At 40.5% G+C, this 22,176-nt stretch overlaps 1 protein-coding gene across 2 annotated transcripts in view; it reads left to right on the top strand.

Moving 5' to 3' along the window:
• The window catches only part of CSMD1 (CUB and Sushi multiple domains 1), a 1,678,033-nt gene that overhangs the window by 350,587 nt on the left and 1,305,270 nt on the right, over nt 1–22,176 (top strand). For both annotated transcript variants that reach the window (XM_053286225.1, XM_053286224.1), the window contains exon 2: nt 12,660–12,876. In XM_053286225.1, coding sequence (XP_053142200.1) covers nt 12,660–12,876 — 217 coding nt within the window. The remainder of the gene's footprint in view (nt 1–12,659; nt 12,877–22,176) is intronic.

The raw sequence follows: 22,176 nt of genomic DNA, 5'->3' as shown, positions 1-22,176 counted from the left end.
GACCTTGGGTAGTTGCTGGCTTGCATAGTGACTACTGTCATGTGCATGTCATAATGTTTCATGTGCACAAGGGGTCGTTTTTTGCTGAGTCCCCCTTTGCTCTGATGCCCTGAAAACACATCCCTGAGAGTTGGGGAACTGTCAGGGGGATATTTGGGGGGGTCATTGGGAGAAGCAGTGGAAATGGGGCATTGACAAGCAAAAATGTAAGTTGAAATCTCTCCACCTGATCTACTTCACAGAGTTGTTGTGGAGATGAAATGGGGCAACCACATGTATGTTGCTCTATGCTCTTTGGAGGAAGAGCAGGATAAAAATATGAAGACTAAAATGTCTAGGAGCCTGACTCCTAGGTGTCATATTTTTCTTTCAGCCCTTCTCTTAGATGTCTACCAGTAACCTTGCAAAATGCCACAACCTGACTTTCAAAGCACTTTATCTGAGACTCTGAATGTGCTAGCTTTTGTGATTAATGAACATAATCAATGAAAACATTTCCGGAGGCTAAACATCAGGTTTGCAGATTTAAAATGTTGAAAAGGCTTCAGTAACCTTTCTGGCAGCTGGATCAGTGTTTAGACTGATCATTATGGTGGCTGGAGACTTTAAGCAATCATTTGTTATTAATCAGCTGTGGGACAAAGCCAGACTCAGAGGACTTGGTTGGACCTGAAATTCAAGGACACTGGGATCCCTGTCCTACTGCTGTACACAATGTGTTTTGTTCAGTATGTGATATTACAGTGTAAAATGTGCCCCAACATGATCTTTGGTTTAATCACAGATGCAAATCAACTAAATCAGCTCCTAAACTTTATAAAAACCACAGAAACAGAAACAACCTATCTGTGGAATTAGAGGTGTTTGTGATAGAGCCAAATGCTTGCTTAGATTTTTTTAATGCCCCAAAGCAACGTTAATAATTAACAAGACTTAATGATCATTAAAGGCTTTGAGCTTTTTTCATCATTGTATTATGATAATATCCAGCTATAAATACATTGAGATTAATGGTGCATGTTTCTATGGTTGGAATTTTCTCTTTGCTAAATACGAATTTTGGTTAAGTAGATTTTGAAGTTAGTCTAGTTGTAACAAAAACGTATATATATTCTACGACCACATTCGCATGTAATGTGAAACCGGAGGTTGCTGAACCCATGGTTAATTTTTCAAACCTTGAATTGCATAATAGACATTCATCCAACCAAAGTCCGGCAACCTCAGTTTTCAGGGCAAGGGAACCCCTCCTCCTCCTTGGTCTGCTGAGGCCGCATCCCAGCAAGCTCCATAGCTCTTGCATCCCCAGACTGTGGGCAAGGTGTCAGCATGTCTCCAGAGTGGCAGCCATTAGTCACAATCTTCAAGGGGACATGCCAAGTGTGAACATGCCTTTGCAGAATGGACCGCCCACCCTCAGTAGGGAAAGGGCATTTAAACCTGTTTAAATGCCATATTATTCAAGCCCCTCTACTTACAGTGATTGCACCACTGCTCTCATAAGAGCCACAGAACAGAACTGTCTTGTACAAGCATGATTTCTGGTGGGGGAGGGGGAAGGAGAAATCTGTTATTCTGTTATTCAGGAAAGGGAAGGGAACATGATGACTTCCTAGGAGGGGGTAAGCATATGAGGGAGGGCAAAGGATCCTGGAGTCTGGCCTGCTATGACCAAGAAGCCCCTTGCGATGGCTAACCCCCGCCAAGAGTCCATGGAGACCCAACTACACTCATGTCCCTATGGCGGCTTGCCACCAGGGGACTAGCACTCTCATGAGAAGAACAGTCTACTGGGGCGGACACAGAAGAAGTAAAACATTGGTTAAAACAAAAACAAAACATTTGAAACATTACAACAATTTAAAATTTTAAAACAATATTTTAAAACAACATTAAAACCATTAAAACAATATTAATTAAAAGCCTGGGTGAGCAGATGCATCTTTAAAGATTTTTTAAAAGCTGTCAGAAATGGGGAGGCTCTTATTTCACTACGGAGCGCATTCCAAAGGTCTGGGGCAGCAACGGAGAAGGTCCGTCCCTGAGTGGCAACCAAACAAGCCAGTGGAAAATGTAGACGGACCTCTCCAGATGATCTCAGTGGGAGGTGCAGTTCATGATGAAGAAGATGTTCTCTTAAAAACCCAGGGCCCAAGCTGTTTAGGGCTTTATAGGTTGTAACCAACACCTTGTATTTTGCCTGGAAACATATCGGCAGCCAATCCAGCTCCTTCAATACAGAACTAATATGGTCTCTCCGAGATGACCAGAGACCAACCTGGCTGCTGCATTCTGGACCAACTGTAGTTTCCGGCCACCATACAAGGGCAGCCCCACATAGAGTACATTGCAGTAATGCAGTCTGGAGATTACTAGCAGATGTACCACTGTTTTGAGGTTGTTCATCTCAAGAAATGGACGCAGCTGGCATATCAGCCGAAGCTGATAGAAGGCACTTCTGGCCACCGCCTCAACCTGGGAGGCCAGGGAGAAGCCTGGATCCAGAAGCACCCCTAGACTGCGTACTAGAATGGTTAATGATAAAACTTTTGTGCAGCGACCCCCTCCTCTCCATGGGAGCCTTTCACGCCCTCAAAGGAAATTTTGATGCTCCATGTGTCAGGGCATAGCTGGGTGGACATAATGGGGAAACACTGGGACCAAGAACATATCTTAACTCTCATTCAAATTTCCTGGATTTTGACCCATAATGCACAGTATCTGCTGCCATGTAGAATCACAGGAGAGGGGAGCCCTGATTTCCAGCAACTTCAGGAGAGTGGGGTTGCCATTTTGGGCAAAAATAAAGATGGATGTGTTCAAATGGGTGGACATGTTCAGACATGTCCCTTTGGCTTGCTTGTATAGAGCAACCTGGCTGTGTGGCATCTGCTATCTTGCCCTGGCCCCCATCTGTGTCTCCATGGCCTGATACTGTTGTGAGAGAGTGGTCCGTGGGAAAAGAAATGTCATTGCACATTATTAGTGATCCAGCCTGATACCCCTGTCCCCACAGATGGTTCTTCTCATGAGTTGTGAATTGGTATTCCCATGGCCTTACACTCAAGAGCTAGAAGTCCTCTCAAGAAGAGCATCCATCATCATCACAAATGAGGAATCACTCCTTTCACTGGGGGCAATGTAGATCCTGCTGCCTGGCCCTTCACATAAGTAAACCTAGGGACAACACACATTCCCTGAAGGTGAAGGGACTGGACCCCACTTCCCCAACATCATCATGCAAAAAATGGAACAGAGCCATTCAAGAACTGCTGGTTGTGGCTGCCCTGCCATATGTTGCTGTCCCAGCACTCTAATTATTTGTATTATTATTGTTATTTTTATTTTTACATTTATATCCCGCTCTTCCTCCAAGGAGCCCAGAGCGGTGTACTACATACTTGAGTTTCTCTTTCACAACAACCCTGTGAAGTAGGTTAGTCTGAGAGAGAAGTGACTGGCCCAGAGTCACCCAGCTAGTTTTATGGCTGAATGGGGATTTGAACTCGGGTCTCCCCGGTCCTAGTCCAGCACTCTAACCACTACACCATGCTGGCTTGGGCTGGTTGCCCTGCTTATGTTGCCATCTTGAGGGCATGTGCATGTGAACATACATCTTTGTTGCTTCAGTTTTGGAGAGCAAAGCATGTAGTGCCTGTCTTGCCATGCTGTCCCCTTTCTCTCCTGATTGCCAGGAAAACAAGTGACAGAGTGGGAAGAGGGCACGCCCCTATGTGACTTTCCCATTTTACTGGCTGAGAAGCTTGGGTTGGGACATGGTGGCATCCCTGTTGCCAGGCTACTGCTCTGTGGGATCAGAGATGGGGGGTGGGGCAAGTGCTCAGAGAGGCGGCCAGTGAAAAGCTCCACAGTCATGGAGCGGGTGTGATGCCGGATGTGCCTGCACCACCCTCTCTGTGGTTATGGTTCCAGAAACTGTACAAAGCTGTGGTTATGGTGGTATCCACATTTGGATGTAACACTGCTACTGAAAAACCTCACATCGTGGTGACGAAACTCACAACAAACCAAAGGTTCAACTGGGTGTTTGGCAAGACAAAGCTCAGGTTGCTTTTGCCACGCATTCAGACATTCATGAATCCAAACTCTGCCCCATTTAACTGTCATTTTGTGTTGCATGCTAATGCAGCCTCTATCTGAATCCGCTTGAAGAATGACACCAGGATGCTTGAGCAAATAGTCTCTTCCACTGAATTCCCCATCTAACTGAGCTAAGAGGCACCTTTCACGTGGTGGCTCTCATATTTAGGAGGGGAGAGCAACTGGCCCTATTCATCCCAGCATAGCATCCCTCTCAGTGGTTGTTGCTAATGTCTCCATTGTGTTTAATTTAGATTGTGACTTGTGGGACATGGAACCCGTTTATTTTTATTTTTCCCCTTTATTTTTCTGTGTAAACTACTTTGTGAACTTTTGTTGAAAAGTTATATATTAATATTAATATTATTATTATTAATAATATAATTCCAATCACAATCTACTGTACCACATACATTTCGCATAGTACGCCAATTCTGATTTGGTGGAAGAGATCATGGCCAGGATCCAGAGCCACATCAGGGCATGTTAAAGGACTATGGCATGCCCAATAGACTTTTCCTCTTAATGGTAGACTCCCCCATGCCCTGTCCCTTTAATTTTAAAAGGAATTACAATACAGTATGGTGAGATGACCCCAAGAAGAGCTCTGCTTGATCAGAAAAAAGGCCTACCTAGTTCAGCATCCCATTTCTCACAATCTGACCAATCAGATTCCTCTGTGAAGACCACAAGGAGAACATGAACACATACTCCCTTTTCTGCTGTTGCTTCTCTACAATTGGTGTTCAGAGATATGCTGAAGGAGGTAACATGAAGTCATCTTTACTAGTAGCCATTTAGACTTGTTCTCCATAAATTAAACTAATCCTCCTTTAAAGCCTTATAATTTTTGATCTTCAGCACCACATCTTGTTGCAGCAAATTCCAAAGATTAATAATGCATCATCTGAAGAAGCACTTCATTTTCTCTGTCCTCGTAAGTCTCTTGCCAATCATTTTTAATTGGATGGCCTCTTGTGCGAGGGGGGCAGAATCCATATAATTTTCTCCACAGCATGCCCCATTTAGGTGCCCTTTTTCTAAACAAAAAAGCCCTATACTCATACATTTACTATCATTTATATGCCACTTTTCAAGAAAAGGGTTAGCAAAGGAAAATAATAATAATAATAAATGTTGCTGCCTTTTGTCATAAGAAAGACCCAGCCTTTTGGTCATTTTGATTATCCTCTTCTGTACATTTTTTATATCCACAATATCCTTTTTGAGATGCATTGAGCAGAACAGTACACACTACTCCAAATGTGGTTACATGCATCATAGATTTTTGTAAGAGTATTATAGTATTTGCAGTTTTGTTTTTATTCCTTTCCTAGTTATCCTGAGCATAGAATTTGCTGTTTTCACAGCAGTTGTACATTGGGTTAACATTTTCAATGAGCTATGTATCCTCCACAACCTCAAGATCTCTTCTCTGGTTAGTCACCAACAGCTGAGACTTTATGTTGGGTTTTCTGGGTTTTGGTGGGGTTTTTTTTGCCACAATTTGCATCGTTTTATATGTAATTAAATTGAATCACATTTGCAATTGTGTTGCTCATTCAGCCAGTTTGGAGAGATCCTTTGAAGCTCTTAAAACATAAGAAGAGCCTTGCTGGATGAGGCCCAGCATCCTGTTTTCCACAGTGGCTCACCAGATGCCTCTGGGAAGCCCACAGGCAAAAGATGAAGGAATGCTCTCTCTCCTGCTGTTGCTTTCCTACAACTGGTAATCAGAGGCAACTTGCCTCTGATCCTGGAGGTACAGTAGCTCTTTATAATTCATTTAGGTTTTCACTGTCCAGAATAGTTTGATATCAAACTTGGCCACATCACTGCTTAACCCTAACTCCAGATCATTTATGAATAAGTTAAAAAGCAACAGTCCCAGTACACTCTTGGGGCACCCCACTTCTCACTTCCCTCCATTGTGAAAATTGTCCATTTGCTCCTGCTCTCTCCTTCCTGTTCTTTAACTAATTACTATTCCACAAAGGATCTCTTATCCCCTTCTTTCTAAAGGAATCTGTCCTGCGTTTTATAGCTTGACTCCAGTTATTAGCTATTTGGCAGCCTCTTTGACTTGGTGCTACCTTTCCTCTTTTGTGACAAATGTCTGGTATATACACCAGTTTTTTACCACAAAGTAGGAAAGGTAGCACCAAACTGAAGAGCTTCTGTTGTGGTGGTTTTAAATAACCTCATGTTCTAGAGAGATTTGACTTTCCTGATATCTCTTTCAGTTTATTCTCACCCTTCACTTTATTTGTGAGAATTTCTTCTTCTGAAGTCAAATGTGTCTGTATTGGACTTCCTTGGTAATTTTCCACTTGTGCATGTGTTGAATTTGATAGGGAACAAGTGACCATAGTGCTATCAGTTCAATGTTACTTTCACTCCAGATCCTCGGTGCCATTTAGGATTAAGTCCTGGGTGGCCCCCTCTTTGGTCAGTTCCAGTATAGAACCTGCTGTTCAAAGGCACAGTAATTTAGGGTATGTAGACATTTTCAATATACTGTATTGAACACTGACAATTTCCAGTCATATACTTGAACAAATGTCTGTAAGAATATGACCTGGACATGAATTTTCCAGGCTATGTAAGGGACATTGAGGTCACCCAGTATTGAAACACTTTCTTCTTTGGAGGGCTCCCTGATATATTTCTTTATCTCAAGATTACTCACATCATTTTGATCATATGGGCAATAATATGTAATGGATTATTTTTGTAGACCTGGTATTATCACCCATAATAATTCTATGGAGATGTTTGGTCATCCCAAGTAACCCAGTTTGTTGGATTTTATGCCCTCTTTGGACACACATACTCTCCCCAACATATTCCTTCCTGTCAATTAGTTCTATTCAAAAAAGCAAATATCTAAAGTTCCTTCCAGTACATGGAGCTAGTTTTTCAGGTCTTTGAATTGAGGTCCAGATATTATTTATTTATTTATTTAGCAGCCAGTGATGTAACAGTGTATTTCACATATTCCAGATTAATATGATCACAGTGCCTAGAAAAATTGGTGGGCCATTTTTATCTACCCAGTGGATTGGGTATTTCAAGGCACTGAACTGTTAATTCTATTCAGATATCTTATCCTCATCATCCATTTTCTCTCATAAAGTTGCCTCCAGTTGTATGAGTGAATCAGTCATCTGAACCATCGCATGTTGTACAAAATTCATTTAATGGGTCACTGGTGAAAGAACATGGACGTGTATAACTTCTTAAATAGAAAGTTAGGTACAGCTAATATGAATTTTTTTGAAGAGGTTCACTTCCAAAGTCGAGACAGTAAACTGACTATTTAAGAAATGTTTGTATATACATGTAGACAAGATTTATGAGGGTTGCATTGTTTTCCTTCTCGAGATACTTGTGAAGCCTTCTCAATATCATAAAAAAAATCTACTCACTGTAATGAACAGATGCATGTTAACAAGCTAGTAATGATGTATTGTTTTCAAGGATGCATTGCATGTAATTAATGTGACTTCATAATATATCCATTAGGTGGGGAAATATTTAATGGAGCTTTAATTATTTTGCTAGCTTTCCAAGAAAATTTCTCCAGTTCATTTATTAACAATAGTCCATTGATGGGATATCCAAAACTATGTTTTTCTATATTATTTATTGGTCAACATCCAGACTAACCATGTGCAACTAATGCACACTGTGTGCTTCAGGGGATCTCACCTTCCCTCTAAAACCCACTGTGACTCCCCAAATCATGTCCATGAGGGTTGCATTATATTCAGGGCATCTTTTTCTGCATCAGCATTTTGTTAGTCTGAACATCAATCACTGTATTTTGATTTTCTGGTTTTATGTTTTGTTTTAATTTCTTTTTCTAAATTGCTTGTTTGCAGAAAAACAGAATATCAAGGATTTTTTTAAAGAAAAAACAAAGCAATCAACAAATGTATTATTCTTTGGTTTGTTGTAGCACCACAAAATAGTTGCACAACCTTACCAAAAAAACTTCCCTGCTGTGTGGGAGAGAAGTGAAGAAATATATTATATATCACTAAAACAAGTTGTTTTAGTAAAAACTAAAAAATATATTATATATTACTAAAACAAGTTGTTTTAGTAAAAACTAATCTGCCCACCTTTTTTTCACTATCCCTACAACTAGACTAAATTTGGTCCAGGTAGTTCACAAGCTAGCCCATTTGCACCTCAAATGTTCCTGTGTCTGCCATCGTTAATTCAGGCGGATGATATCATCACAAACTATGCATTTGAGGTGTTCTTACAACTGTACCAAATTTGCTCCAAATTGGTTATGACTTGCACCTCAAATGTTCACATGTCCACCATATTGAATCAGGGTGAATGATATCATTACAAACTATGCCCTTGAGATATTCCTATGTGTCCCTACACCTGTAGCAAATTTGGTTCAAATCAGGTGGTTCAAAAGTTAGCCCAATTGCACCTCAAATGTTCACACATCTGCCATCTTGAATCGAGATGGGTGACATCATCACAAACTACGCCATTGAGGTGTCCCTGTGTGTCACTCACTACAACTGTACCAAATTTGGTTCATATCAAATTAGATTTACAGTTTTTAATAGTTTTAACAGTTTTAACTTTGTGTTAAATTTTAAATTGTTTTAATGTTTTAATTATGTTTTAATTTGTACTGTTTTTATTGTAACCCAGCCAAAGACATAAGTTTTGGGCAGTATATAAATTTAATAAATATATAAACAAACAAACAAATAAATAAGTTACATTACATTACAGTTAGACAATCCACAAGTTTGCACCTCAAATGTTCCCACATCCACCATCTCGAATCAGGATGGATGACATCATCACAGACTTATGTGTTCCTACAGCTGTCACAAATTTGATTCAAATCAGTTAGGCAGTTCACAAGTTAGCCCACTAGTGCCTCCAGAGTTTACACTTCCACCATCTTGAATTTGGGTGGATGACATCTTCACAAACTGCACCATTGAGGTAACCCGATGTGTACCTACAACTATACCCAATTTGGTTCATATTGGTCCAGGTATTGTGAAGTTGACAGCGGGGGACACACACTCGGACGGACACACACGGAATCCCCGGTGGTCTCATAAGGCTACTGGAAAGTAGGCTAAATAGTGTTATAGTATTTGATATAGTATAGTTGTCACCAGATTAATGTGGAAGGCATTCCCCCAGCCATAAAGGGAAGCCATCAATACCCCATTAGGATAAGAGGACCTCGGTTCTAATTTGGCATGGTGCCTCTACCCTTAGATTCCCTAAACTGTGAGGTCCAGTCTGCTAGCATCCAGAACTCCTTCCTAGTACCCTCCTTTCTCAGCCTGTCAGGATTCAACTTTGCCAACCTGTAAGACTCGTTTTTAAAATGGGAAGGTTGAAACAAAGTGAAGAAATGGTTAGGGGAATATATACACATATAGAGAGAGAGCGATACACATATATCTATAACAATATCTATATCTATATCTATCTATCTATCTATCTATCTATCTATCTATCTATCTATCTATCGAGAGAGGTGTGCAGAATATTCCAAGCTCATTCCAAAACAACTCCCCACCATTGGAGCAGTTTCTAGTCTACTGACTGCCCTTTCCCAATCCTCTATTTGAAGATAGACATTTATAGATTTGTTTTAGTGCTTTGCATTTATTTTAATTTTTCACACTTAATGGTGATCAAGGCACATTGGACAAGTTATATGGTTTTTGGTGCTGCTTCTCCCTTTTTCTTGCACTTATTCAAGAAACACAAAAGTAAACCTGTAAAATAAAGCTAGTTGCATAACTCCTTATGTTGTTAATGAAGCTTATTTTATAAAAGTACACATTTAGACATGGAATGGGGAGAAATAGTAGCGAGTCTGGCCGCAACTAATCTTGATGGAGTGGCATAACTGGTTTAAATGGAACTGAATTATCATTCCTTGTGGACGGAAAAATAAGATAGTACTGCCTCTGCTGTTATAATACCCTCTTCTCTATTTATTATGCAGTAAGAAAGAAGCATTCATAAAATGTAGCTGGTGACAGCTTCCTATTACCAGCCGAGAGTTCTCTTCCCCTGCTTCAAGCGATGTTTAACAGGATATAAATACATTTTTAGGAACTACTTAATTATAAAAGGCATTACATTTAGGAAAAGAAATGTAGCAGTGTCTGCATTACAATGGCTTGGTTTGAACAATTGGTAGATATGCTAGAAAATCCATCTCTTTTTAAAAGCCTACTGAATTCCCACAGCTTTAATATCTATTCATTAGAGTTGCTGATTTAAATTTAGTAGAAAATGGTTACTTATTAGTCCTTAGTTTTAACCTGTAAATCCATTTTTTATTAAACCCTTTATGTTAAGATTTGGAAACTCCCACAAGTGTTTGATAGTATTTCACTAGAAGATTTAGACTCAAAGACCTATTCATAGCAAGTTGAAAAATAAAAATAGAAATTGTAGCCTGAAATAATTTTTGTTTTGGGTATAACAGCAAGGGCTGGGATTATATTTGTGCCTAAACTGCATGTGTGATTCTAAGTATTATGTATCAAATACCTCCCTCCCTTACAACTTTTCTCTGTGCAAACAGTTGATTCATTACAAAACAAATTGATTTTAAGCCTCAGTGTAATTCTAAGCTTCAGCATATCTGCATTTGTGGGATTAATGAGCTCAGCAAGATGGATGGAAAAAGGGTTTGTCATAAACCAAGGCTACTTGCTGAGGGGCTGCTTGTTAATAAGCTGTATGCCCTCATATGGTTCTCTGGGAAAGACTATACAAACTGGGAACAAGCTCGTGCTGTGTCGAATGTTAGAAGTGAGTCGTGACTGGAAGCATTAGGAACTGAAGCTTTTATTGACTGCCTAATTTCGAGACCATACACACTTTGACTCTAATATCAGTGCTTTGTGTGGAAAATCATCTCAGGCTTTGCCAAGGAATAAGGGGCTTGTGTGAGAGCAGTGGCTTACAGGCCACACCGTCATGGTTGGACAGAGCCACGGTTTCATCTGCACAGGAATCTAACAGCACACACCACTGGCAGTGCAGCCGCTGTGGGTGGGGATGTGGGAGGGGGAAACTGTTCCATGTCCAGGAAGATGTCTATGAGAACTACACAATCCTCACAAACATCTTTCTTCCTGGACACAAAGAGGGCTTTTGCAAGAAGGGGAGAGAAGCAAAAAATCCTTTACCCCCCTCTCCATCCCACCATGCTGGAGATACATGGCAAGCTGTTAGTTAGATTCTGGAGCTCTTGCTCTGTCCTCCTAAGGCTGCATGGCATGCAAATCAGGTCTTTGTTTTTAAAAAATGTATCAAATGTGTGCCGTCCAAGGAATTTGGCAGTGTACATGAGATGCAGTTCTTATTTCATCCTCATAATAACTCTGTGACGACGGTTTGGCTGAAAGACAGTGCCAGTCCGAAGGCCATATAGGGCTAAGCCCTATTCACATGCAATGTTCAATGCATGTACAATCGCTGTACAGTGTACACATGTACAGATCTGTACACACAAACATCTATTTATACAGCATGTTCAATGCACATACAGTGGCACACTTCGCTTTCTATCTGTCCTCTGCATTCTTAGAGCCTTGTACCCAGTTTCACCTTTAAGTCATTCACACAAAAGCATGTACATACCTAACCTACAGACACCTGTTTGTACGTTCAATATAATCTCTGAATAGGGCCATAGTGAGCATGAACATGAACCCAAGTTCACCCAGTCTGACTCTGGCGTACCCACTACACCACATTGACACATTGTAATACCTTTGAATGAAGGAAACATGATCAAACATTTTAGTACCTAAACTGAAACTTGAAGTCGGGTAATTAAGGTTTTATTGAGGTCCCAGCATGGGGTTTAGCTATTCCAGGAACAACGTACTCAGCATTAGCAATATTAATGTGATCACACCAAGCAACATTTCTTATTCCTGCTGGCTGTTATTGCTTGAGAAGCTGTCTCATGAGAGAGAGAAAGAGAGAGAGATTCAGGATTTAATTTGAGCCAAGACTCTCCATCTCATTCCCCATATCTATTATCTCATCCTCAGTTATAACATATTTTCAGTGCCAGGGATCTGTGTTGAAGCAAGTTAACTAAAAGAAAATGATACTATTGAGCCTACCCTGAACATTTGGGATTAGGGGGTAAGATTTTCAGATAATATAATTTGGATATGTTAGCCATGCATTGTAGGGGCACTTTAATAGAAACACATTATTCAAATGCAATGTTGTGGATATTACGTATGAGTTAGCCCTAAAAAAATAGAAAGAAATTTATCTTGGATCTTGAAAATAAAATGTCATTCAAGTAAAATATCTGTCATTATACACTTGCCAATTATTAGAATGACCATGACATTATGTGAATTACTGGACAGATGCATTATAATAGTGAGCTTTATATTTAGTGGGTTTTCTTTGTGTGTTTGTGTTGAATGTAATAGAGCAGTAAAAGAAATATTAGAGATGAGATGCATTGCTAAACTCAATTATTTTTTTCTCTTCTTGTTTTTCAGGTCAGAACTGTGGAGGTTTAGTACAGGGTCCAAATGGTACAATAGAAAGCCCCGGATTTCCTCATGGCTATCCAAATTATGCCAATTGCACATGGATCATTATCACAGGAGAGCGTAACAGGATACAATTATCATTTCACACTTTTGCCCTTGAAGAAGATTTTGATATTTTGTCTGTTTATGATGGCCAGCCACAACAAGGAAACCTAAAAGTGAGGTAAGGTAACATCTAGCTATATTCACACTCCCATGTTGTGACACAAGGATGACTTAGTAATTACTCTTAACTATTCTACTCACACATAGCATAGCTTCTGTAGTGCCTGGCAGTGGACATGCTCTACCAGTCTCAACCTTTTAGTTACTATGCACTCCCAGTGCTGGTAGCTGCACTGTATTCCTTCCTCCTGATACCTGCAAAAATCACACAGAGAGTTCATTCACACAATCAGAATCTGTGTTCTACCCAGGTTTGGGAGTTGTGTGTGCTCCAGATGTTTGGTTCTGTGGAAGCAAGGTAAGAGGAAAACCTAGGTAGAATTGTGAAAGCAATGTAAGAGGAAAAGCTATCCAGGTTTTCCTCCTACCTTCCTTCCACACAGTCACTTCTACTCAAGTTTTCCTCCTACCTTGCTTCCACACAACCAAAAATTGGGAGCACACACAGCTTCCACACCTTGGTAGAACACAGTTTCCGACTGTGTGAATGACCTTGTAGAGTCAGACATTTTGTTTTAGTTTCTTTCAGTCTATCAATCAGCTCTAATTTCTCAGAGCCAATAAATTTTAACCTTTGTTTCAGCCCTTTTGTTTGGGGATGTAAGCAGGAGACCCAGAGATTCTAGGGCCTTGTCCATCAATTAAGCCACCAATGAGCTTAATGAGATAATTCCCTCCCAATAACTGCATTTCTAGCTTTGTAAATCTAAGATATGTCATAAAAGGATAACTTTGGTCCCACCTACTGACTGCTTTGGTGAAGTCACACCTCCCCCACCCCCGCCATTGCTCCCTCCCCTTCTGGTGAATTGCAGTAAGCCTTGTTCTTTTCTCCTTGGTTAAGTTGACTTAGAGAGACTGTAACCTTTAAGTGTTCCTGCAAATTAAGGCTGTAGGACTAGAAGCTAATTCATAAGTTTTTACTTTCTTATCTGCCTGGTCTTTTCCTCTATTCTTGTTCTTAAACTTGTAATAAAATCTGAACACTCTGAAGGGAGTTTACCTTCCTGTGTGCCTGTTTGACTCCTGCAGTTTTGGAGTGGTGTTTTACAAGTGATATTGACTATGCCTTCTCATCTGTGTAGATGAGAACACCAGAGACTACTGGTTCCTAATGAACAAACACAGACAGACCTAGGTCCTGTAGTGTTAAGAAAATGGTGGCCCAAACAAAAGAGGAATCTGGAGAGGCAGGGGGTGGATAATACCTGATTGGCTCTCTCCCCACCAAGATCCTCATTAAAGTAAAGGTAACGTTGTGCCGTCGAGTCGGTGTCTACTCCTGGTGACCACACAGCCATGTGGTTTTCTTTGGTAGGAGGGGTTTACCATTGCCCTCTCCCATGCAGTATGAGATGATACCTTTCATCATCTTCCTATATCGCTGCTGCCCGACATAGGTGGACATATTTCCCATAGTCTGGGAAACATACCAGTGGGGATTCAAACCAACAACCTCCCTAGGCAAGTTACTTCCCCTCTGCGCCATTAGGAGGCTACAAGATCCTCATGACCCCATTAATTATCAATTTGTTGTTTGTCTGCTGCTTACTGTATGCTGGGAAACAATTTAAGAAGTGCAGAAGTTGGTCCTGATATATCTTTGAATTGTTTGCAGCATTCTGCTGCTCATGCTGGGAAACAATTTAAGAAGTGCAGAGGTTGGCCCTGATATATCTTTGAATTCTTTCAGATAGACATTTTGAAAACTGGTCTCAAACGCCAGCAAATATAGGCTCAGTGTAGAAGAGGAACAGACAGCAAAAGGCAGCTAAGAAATGGCTTCCAAAATCAGCAAAGTTGAGATGCCTATTTTAGGAATAAGAGAAGGAAACGAAGTGTATATAGTGAGAATGATGCATATTCATATCATTAATTCCTTAGTTTGAAGAACAGGAATTGCAGAAATAAAGTGTGTTTTCAAGCCACTTGGCAGATACTTTTCTTATGCATGACCAACTTAAGCTGATGCCCTGTGTCCACAAGTGACATAATCCTGGAAGACAGTTTGTTATTTTGCTGCTTTTCATAGTGGCAAATATTTGTTTTTGGAAACTCAAAGCAATCTGTTTCTCCAGACTATCAATCTTTCTTCCTACTGATTTAAACCAAGTTTTTTTCTGTTCACAGCAATTCAAGTAACTGTTTGTTGTATTTTTCCAATTTTCTACTCAAAAACAATTGACAAGTACCAGGGAAAAAAAGTATTGTTGAGTTAATGTCTGACATTTCTTGCTGATATAGAAGAGCTTTATTGGACTGCTGAAACAAATCTAGCAATATCTGTGAGTACGTTTGCAGGGGGAAGTACAGTGAAAAGCACATCCTCCTGCTGTTCAGCCCAGAAATATTTTTAGAAGAGAGAGAGAAAATGACTGTATATATGTAATATTATATCTGAGATGCATAACATGTGAGCTTGGTGCATACCGTTTGTCAGATACTTCTCTTGCTAATAAGGGCTGGGGTGTGTGATGTGGCTGCAACTTAAGGCAGCTTCAAACATTGCAAAAATGCCCCACTGTAGCCGTGAACAGTGAGGCAAAGGAAGAGGGAATCCCACCCTGGCTGTTTCACTCACCTATGCTCCCTGATGCTCACAATTACAGTGGGGCTTGTCTGAGGAGGGTAGAGTCCTACCCATGATGGTGGGCGCTTGATCCAGCCTTGCAATCTGGGATCACCCGCCATCATGGGTAGGGCTCTGCCCTCTTCAGACGAGCCCTGCTGTAAGCGTGAGTGGAAGAACATGTGGGTTAGTGCTAGAGCAGGGATTTTTTAAATAACATCTGGCTATAGAGGCCTCCCTATCTAGAGGCTTTCATGCATACTAACTTGCTGTGCAGGTTGGATAATATTCTTCATGTCACCACAGCTTCTGGCAAACTAGCACCCCAAACTGTTAGCACGACAGCTTCCACGGGGATAAATCTGAAGCCTTCTCCACTTGGTGGCCATATCTTGTGCATTGTTTCATTATATAAGTCCTGCGTATATATTTTAAGACCGTGCTAAATAAATTGATGGGTTGACCAGTTCTGCATACTTGCAGATGCTTATTATATAAGCAGAGATGCTAGCAAGCTTTTGCAAGCTCAGGTGGAGAGCAGAACTGGAGGTGTTTGAAAATGCTGAGTTCAAAGGAGAACCGAGCTCTTCTTTATGCAAGTTATTTTTTGCTTAGGTGAACACAGTAGTATTATCTTTCCTTACTCTCAACATCATATTTCAATAAAAAGGGGGAAAAGACTGTATCAAACCGATTTTAAATTTGTGTTACGTTTGGCTATCACTATGCATCATAAGCAGAAATACAATGCATAGGTAGATGTTAAAGGTTTCAGAGACCTGTGAACAGCCAAAAATTTCTTTTTAAACTTGACAAAAAAGTCTGTGTAATCACATAATTTGTATAAGAAAATTCTAGAAAAGCTTCTTCACCACATGGTTTTTGTGGTGTTTTACAAGCCCTTCAGCCACTCAAGGCCTCTCCTTCAGATTATCTTTTGAGCTCTCCAAAAATGCTTTCTTAAAGATTTGTTGGTACTTTAATGTGCATTGTTAAGGCTAAAAAAACAAACAAACCACCAAACTGCCCCCCCTCCCCAAAAAAACACCTCTAGACTTGAGCAGTGAACTCAGCCTTTCAAAAATTTATTTGTAGTGTTTCTTCTTCACTCCATATAAGCTCTAGTAGGAGTTAGTTTAAAGGTATTGTTGCCACTTTTTTGTTCTTGTCTTTGTGAGGTGCTACTGTCTCCTGGTGCTACTGTGTGCTACTGGGCTAAGGAAGGGAAGAAGTTTGAATTGTGTTCTGAAATTGTCTGGTTTTTTCCTTGTGTTTATGAGGAAGAGCTTAAGTCAAGTGCAATCTGAAAGATATTTACCACTACTGAAAAAAGTCCTTAATGGCCTCGGCCCAAGTTACCTCAGATAATGCTTCCAGCCATATTAATCTCCGCATATACTTAGTTCATCTTGTGATTCTGGCTCTAGATGCCCCTTTCAGTTGGGATTAGACTCCACTAGGATCTAGCAGGATTCTTTCCCTGTGAGGCTTGCCTGGCTAAATATATCAACCTTCTTATTCTGTTGGTCGATTGAAGTTGACAGATGACCATCACTTTTAAGTCTGCTTTAACTATTTTGTTACTGTTGTTGGCTTGGGTTTTTGGGGTGTGTGTGTGTTTCTTAATATTTTAAACATCTTTAAAATATTATACTTTATGGTAATTATTCACTATTGGATATCTTTACGTGCCTCAAAATGAGATAAAAATGTAAAGAATATATACCTAAAGCAATATTTATAGGTAAATTATATTCTTGGGTGTATCCCGGTGTTCAGTATGTACATGGGGACAGGTCTATTAATGGCTTCTAGTCTGGTGGCCATAGGCCACCTCCAGCCTCAGAGGCAAGATGCAGGGGAGCAACAGCAAGAGAGAGGGCATGCCCTCACCTCTTGCCTGTGGACTTTCCAGATGCATCTGGTCAGCCTCTGTGTGAAACAACATACTGGAATGGATGGTCTAATAGTCTCCATTATGTTCTTAATATGTTCATGTTATGTTATTCTGTTTGTAATTATTATCTTATTATGTTTGAGCATGTACTGGCAAACTGCTCAAAGAAACGCCATCCTCATCAGTGTTTGGGAATGTTCTGTGAGCATGTAGGATGAATGCATGGAGCATTCCTATGCACTGAAAAGAAGCTCATACAGAACTGAATGAAGTTTGTGATCAGCTCAGGTGCTTTCACATTGAAAAGTCATTTCTGAGCCATAGCTTTCTTACAAAACACATTTGATTCATTGTGTGGCTTTTTCTTCATCTATAATGAACACACACCAAGGTATACATCAGGATTTTGGGAGAGTATCTTAGAACCCCATCTATAATTAATAGAAATTAAATAGTGTACTCTGGCTAGGGTGCAACAGGGAATTGTAACCCTTTTGAGCCAAATCAGCATATTGATGGGTTTTTCACTGCACAATTATAAAGAAGTAACACAATAGTCAACCACATGTAATGATATTTAATTAGTCATCATGCCATGAAACAATATATGCCTTTCAAAAACATTCATTATCCTAATAGCCTCCAATAAGAACACCTCTTACAATGGTTGTTCCTTTCTTTGTAACTGTTTAGCTGCTTGAAGTATGGTATTTTGTTTGTTTGTTTATCAATCAATCACATTTATATACTGCCCAGTACGCAAGTTTCTGGGCAGTTTACAACAAAACAATAAAAATAACTGATAAAAAGGTTAAAACATTGCAACAATTAAAATTTAAAATGTTTAAACTATTAACAACACAATTAAAACAGTATCTAATTAAAAACCTGGGTGAACAAATGTGTCTTGACTGCCTATTTAAAAGTTCTAAGAGATGGGGAGGCTCTTATTTGAGCAGGAAGTGTATACCAAAGCCTCGGGGCAGCAATGGAGAAGGCCTTTCCCCGAGTAGCCACTAGACGAGCTGGTGGGGGGAAGGTTTGATATCTTTTTGTTCTGGATTCCCCCCACCCCCAGCAAACTGACATTGTGCCATGATCCTGAGGAGAAAAAGAAGTTGGGAAAGTGTGGAATACAAATACAGCAATAAAGTAGCTACATGATATGCATATTAGAGTACATATTATGATATGCATATTAGAGAAGGCAAAGAAAATAACATAGGGTATTCTAGTCTTTCACAATTCATAAGCCACAACGTGGAAGTCAGTTCTCCAACCATAACTTGTGATCCTTGAATAGGCCATTTACCAACAGATGTAACTGATGAGCTCCTCCATGGCTGTATTCCAACATGCAGGCTTACAGCCCCTCGATGTATCTCCAACACAGCATTGAGGTTGGAAACAGGCCTCCAGGGAACGGAAACAAAGCATGGATTTTAATCCTGTTATTGGCTTAGGATACATTTCTTTCCTCTGGGATTGATCCCTCTTATGTTGGCCGCTAGGTTTCAATCCACCTGGAAACGAGCACTGATGGGTAAATTGGCATCATTCGGCCTCTCTGCTGAACGTTTGTCATTATTAGATTATAGTCAAGCCAAGGAGATCCTCAAACAGAGGGTCTTGGACACTGAACATCAGAACAATTTAAGCTGCATCCAGGAGACCATAATAGGGAGCCTTGGTGACTAACCAAGAACTTGCTAGCTAGCTATTGTCCTTCTCTTTACCAAGCCATCACACGGTTTTCCTCAGAGCAAGATATGATGCCTTACCATCAGCAGTCTTATCGGGAAAGTTTTTGAAAAACCCTCTGGCCAGTCAGTTATGGCCCTGTGGCTCAGGTGAGGACGAAACTGTCCACCATGTGCTGCTGTTTTGTGCTTTTTATAATGATAGCTGGTGGCATCTTATTTCTCCCTTGCTATCACACTTTCCTGGCCAGACTGCTGGATTTTACACCACACTCCTCCTTGCAGATAAGAAACCTACCACCACCTACAAGGTTGCCAAATTTTGTGCAGCTGCTGTTAAGATCCATCAACAGCTAACCTCCAGGCCTTCTTTTTAGATGTTGTTATATGACGCTTCTATATTGGTGTATTCTGTATGATTTACTACTTATATGAATGTGGTATCATCTGTTTGTATATATGATCACTGATTGTAATAAAGCCATTCATTCATGCAGGCTTACTAGAATAACAAACTAACAATATGAATGAGAAGTGATTATCTGGGCTAGTTCATATGTAATTGCAGAACCTCAGATATATAATGTCCCTGGACTTCAGGAGCACATGCTCTCCCACATCTCCACATGAACATTGGTTTCCTATTTCTGTTTTGTTCACAGAGGACTGGTTCAGATATCACACAGAACCTTGTATGAAGACAGACTTCACACAATGTCCCTGGACTTTTAAAGCACACACTACCCCGCCCCTCCTTGCATGAGTGCCAACTCACTACTCACATAGGAAGCTGCCATATACTGATTCAGACCATTGGTCTATCTAGCTCAGTATTGTCTACACAGACTGGCAATAGCTTCTCCAAGATTGCAGGCAGGAATATCTCTCAGTCCTATCTTGGAGATGCCATGGAGGGAACTTGGAAGCTAGATGCTCTTCCCAGAGTGGCTCCATCCCCTGAGAGGAATATCTTACAGTGCTCACATTTCTAATCTCCCTTTCATATGCAACCAGGGTGGACCCTGCTTAGCTAAGGGGACAAGTCATGCTTGCTACCACAAGGCCAGCTCTTAACTTAGGTTAAGATAAGTGTAGATTGGTCATGTCTTTGAAACCTACCAGTCTTGGCTTTTTCTAACTTAGTTGTTTCAGTTAGAATAAGCCGAGACTGGTAGGTTTCAAAGACATGACCAACCTCAGTTTATTTTAACCTACATAGGAAGTTGATGCTCATGAGGGGATGAGAGGCGGTGCTCGTGCTCCCAAAGTCATTGAAGCAGCATGGCCTTATCTGAAGTTTTGTGTGATATCGGAACCAGCTCTCTGTTAAGGAATGGGGCAAATTACTAGCCCACGCGCTTGGCCACTGGCGAAGCAAGGCAGAGGGAAGCGGCTGGGGCCAAAAGAGGTGAATGGGAACAAGCTGCACCTGTCTCTCATTTACTACACTCCCAACCCAGCCATATGGGCTGCTCCTGAAGGTTAGGAATGGTTCAGTCCTCTTAACCTTTTATAAAATCTATACTTGCCAACTAGCCAGTTTAGATGTAAAAGGGGCAAATCTGTGTAGCTGACCCCATCATCTCTTAATCACCTCTTAAATTCAGTTATATAATTTAAAAAACCCAACTTAAATACCCAAACATACATTGACAACTTCCATTTTTAATTGATGTAATAGGAATGCTTGGGATTGTCATGAACTGATAGCCCGGCTATCCCTACAGGATTTACAACCCCCGGAGAGAGAGTAAACAGAAAGCAGCAACAAAACTGGATGAAGGAAAATAAAAGGCTCACAAAGAAAACAGTAAATGAATTAAGTCCCCTGAACTTAAACTAGGTACCCCACTCTAACAATAACTGAGTAATAAGTGGAAGAAAAGACAAAACAAGGAATGAAACAAGCAAAGGACACAGAACAAGGAATTAAAGGAACAATACAGGGAAGTACAGACAAGACAAACTGGAACATGGAAAAGATATAATTCCAAGAGCACAGTATCTGCTGCCAGCGAAGTTGCAAACAGCAACTCAGCCATGAGAGACTGTTGAATATATAAGGCTCAACAGAACCAGGAACCAATCAGGCTTCCCGAGTCAGCAGTTTGGCTTTCTTCCTTGTTATCTCCTGCACCTGCGTGAATCCCTCTGAGCCTGCCTCTGAGGAGATTTGGCAGAGAAACCAGACTCAGAACCTGAGGATTCTCAACAGCTGCCAGACTTCAATTCTGATGTGGAAGAGCCTAGGGTTCCACCTGTAGTGAGACGTCTCACTATAGGTGGAACCCTAGGCTCTTCCACATCGGAATTCAAGTCTGGTAGCTGTTGAGAATCCTCAGGTTCCGAGTCTGGTTTCTCTGCCAAATCTTGCTGCTGTGGCTCACTAGCAGGCGAGTCTTCCTGCTCTGAGTCTTCTGATTCCAAAGTCTGAGGCATGACAGGCATCTCAGAATTAATGCTATAGACTTATATCTAATATGTAGATCATTGGTTTAAAATGTTGTGCAAAAGTATGATGATAGGTGACTCAATTGGCTTTACTGCAACATTAATTGTAATGAGGAAATTACTGATAATGAATTTTGTTACTAAAATAGCAAGTTCTAATTAAACTAGAACAAAAAGCTCTAAGGGCATACTCTTCACATTTTACACTTTGGACGGTTTATTTTAGATACAATTAATAGCATGTTTGGCAGTGCTGAAATACAAATATAATATTGAGATCACAACCTTGTAATATGACTTATATAATTCTTTAAATTTGTTTTGCATGGGTAAACACACATTGATTGATTCTCTAATTTGATTGATTGATTGATTGATTGATTAAGTGCCGTCAGGTCGTGTCAACTCTTAGCAACCACATAGGTAGATTCTCTCCAGGATGATCTGTCTTCAACTTGGCCTTTAAGGTCTCTCGGTGGTGCATTCATTGCTGTCGTAATTGAGTCCATCGACCTTGGTGCTGGTGTCCTCTTCTCTTTCCTTCAAAGGGGCCTAGAGCACCCTTCTTATGAGGCAAGGCTACAATACCTGGGGCTTTTTAGTTTAGAAAGAAGACGACTGCGGGGAGACATGATAGAGGTCTATAAAATCATGCATGGTGTGGAGAAAGTGGATAGAGAG

This window comes from Hemicordylus capensis, chromosome 1, assembly GCF_027244095.1.
Source record: "Hemicordylus capensis ecotype Gifberg chromosome 1, rHemCap1.1.pri, whole genome shotgun sequence".
Classification (NCBI taxonomy): Eukaryota; Metazoa; Chordata; class Lepidosauria; order Squamata; family Cordylidae; genus Hemicordylus; species Hemicordylus capensis.
The sequence above is the reverse complement of the archived record's forward strand: the minus strand, read 5'-3'. Positions and strand labels throughout refer to the sequence as shown.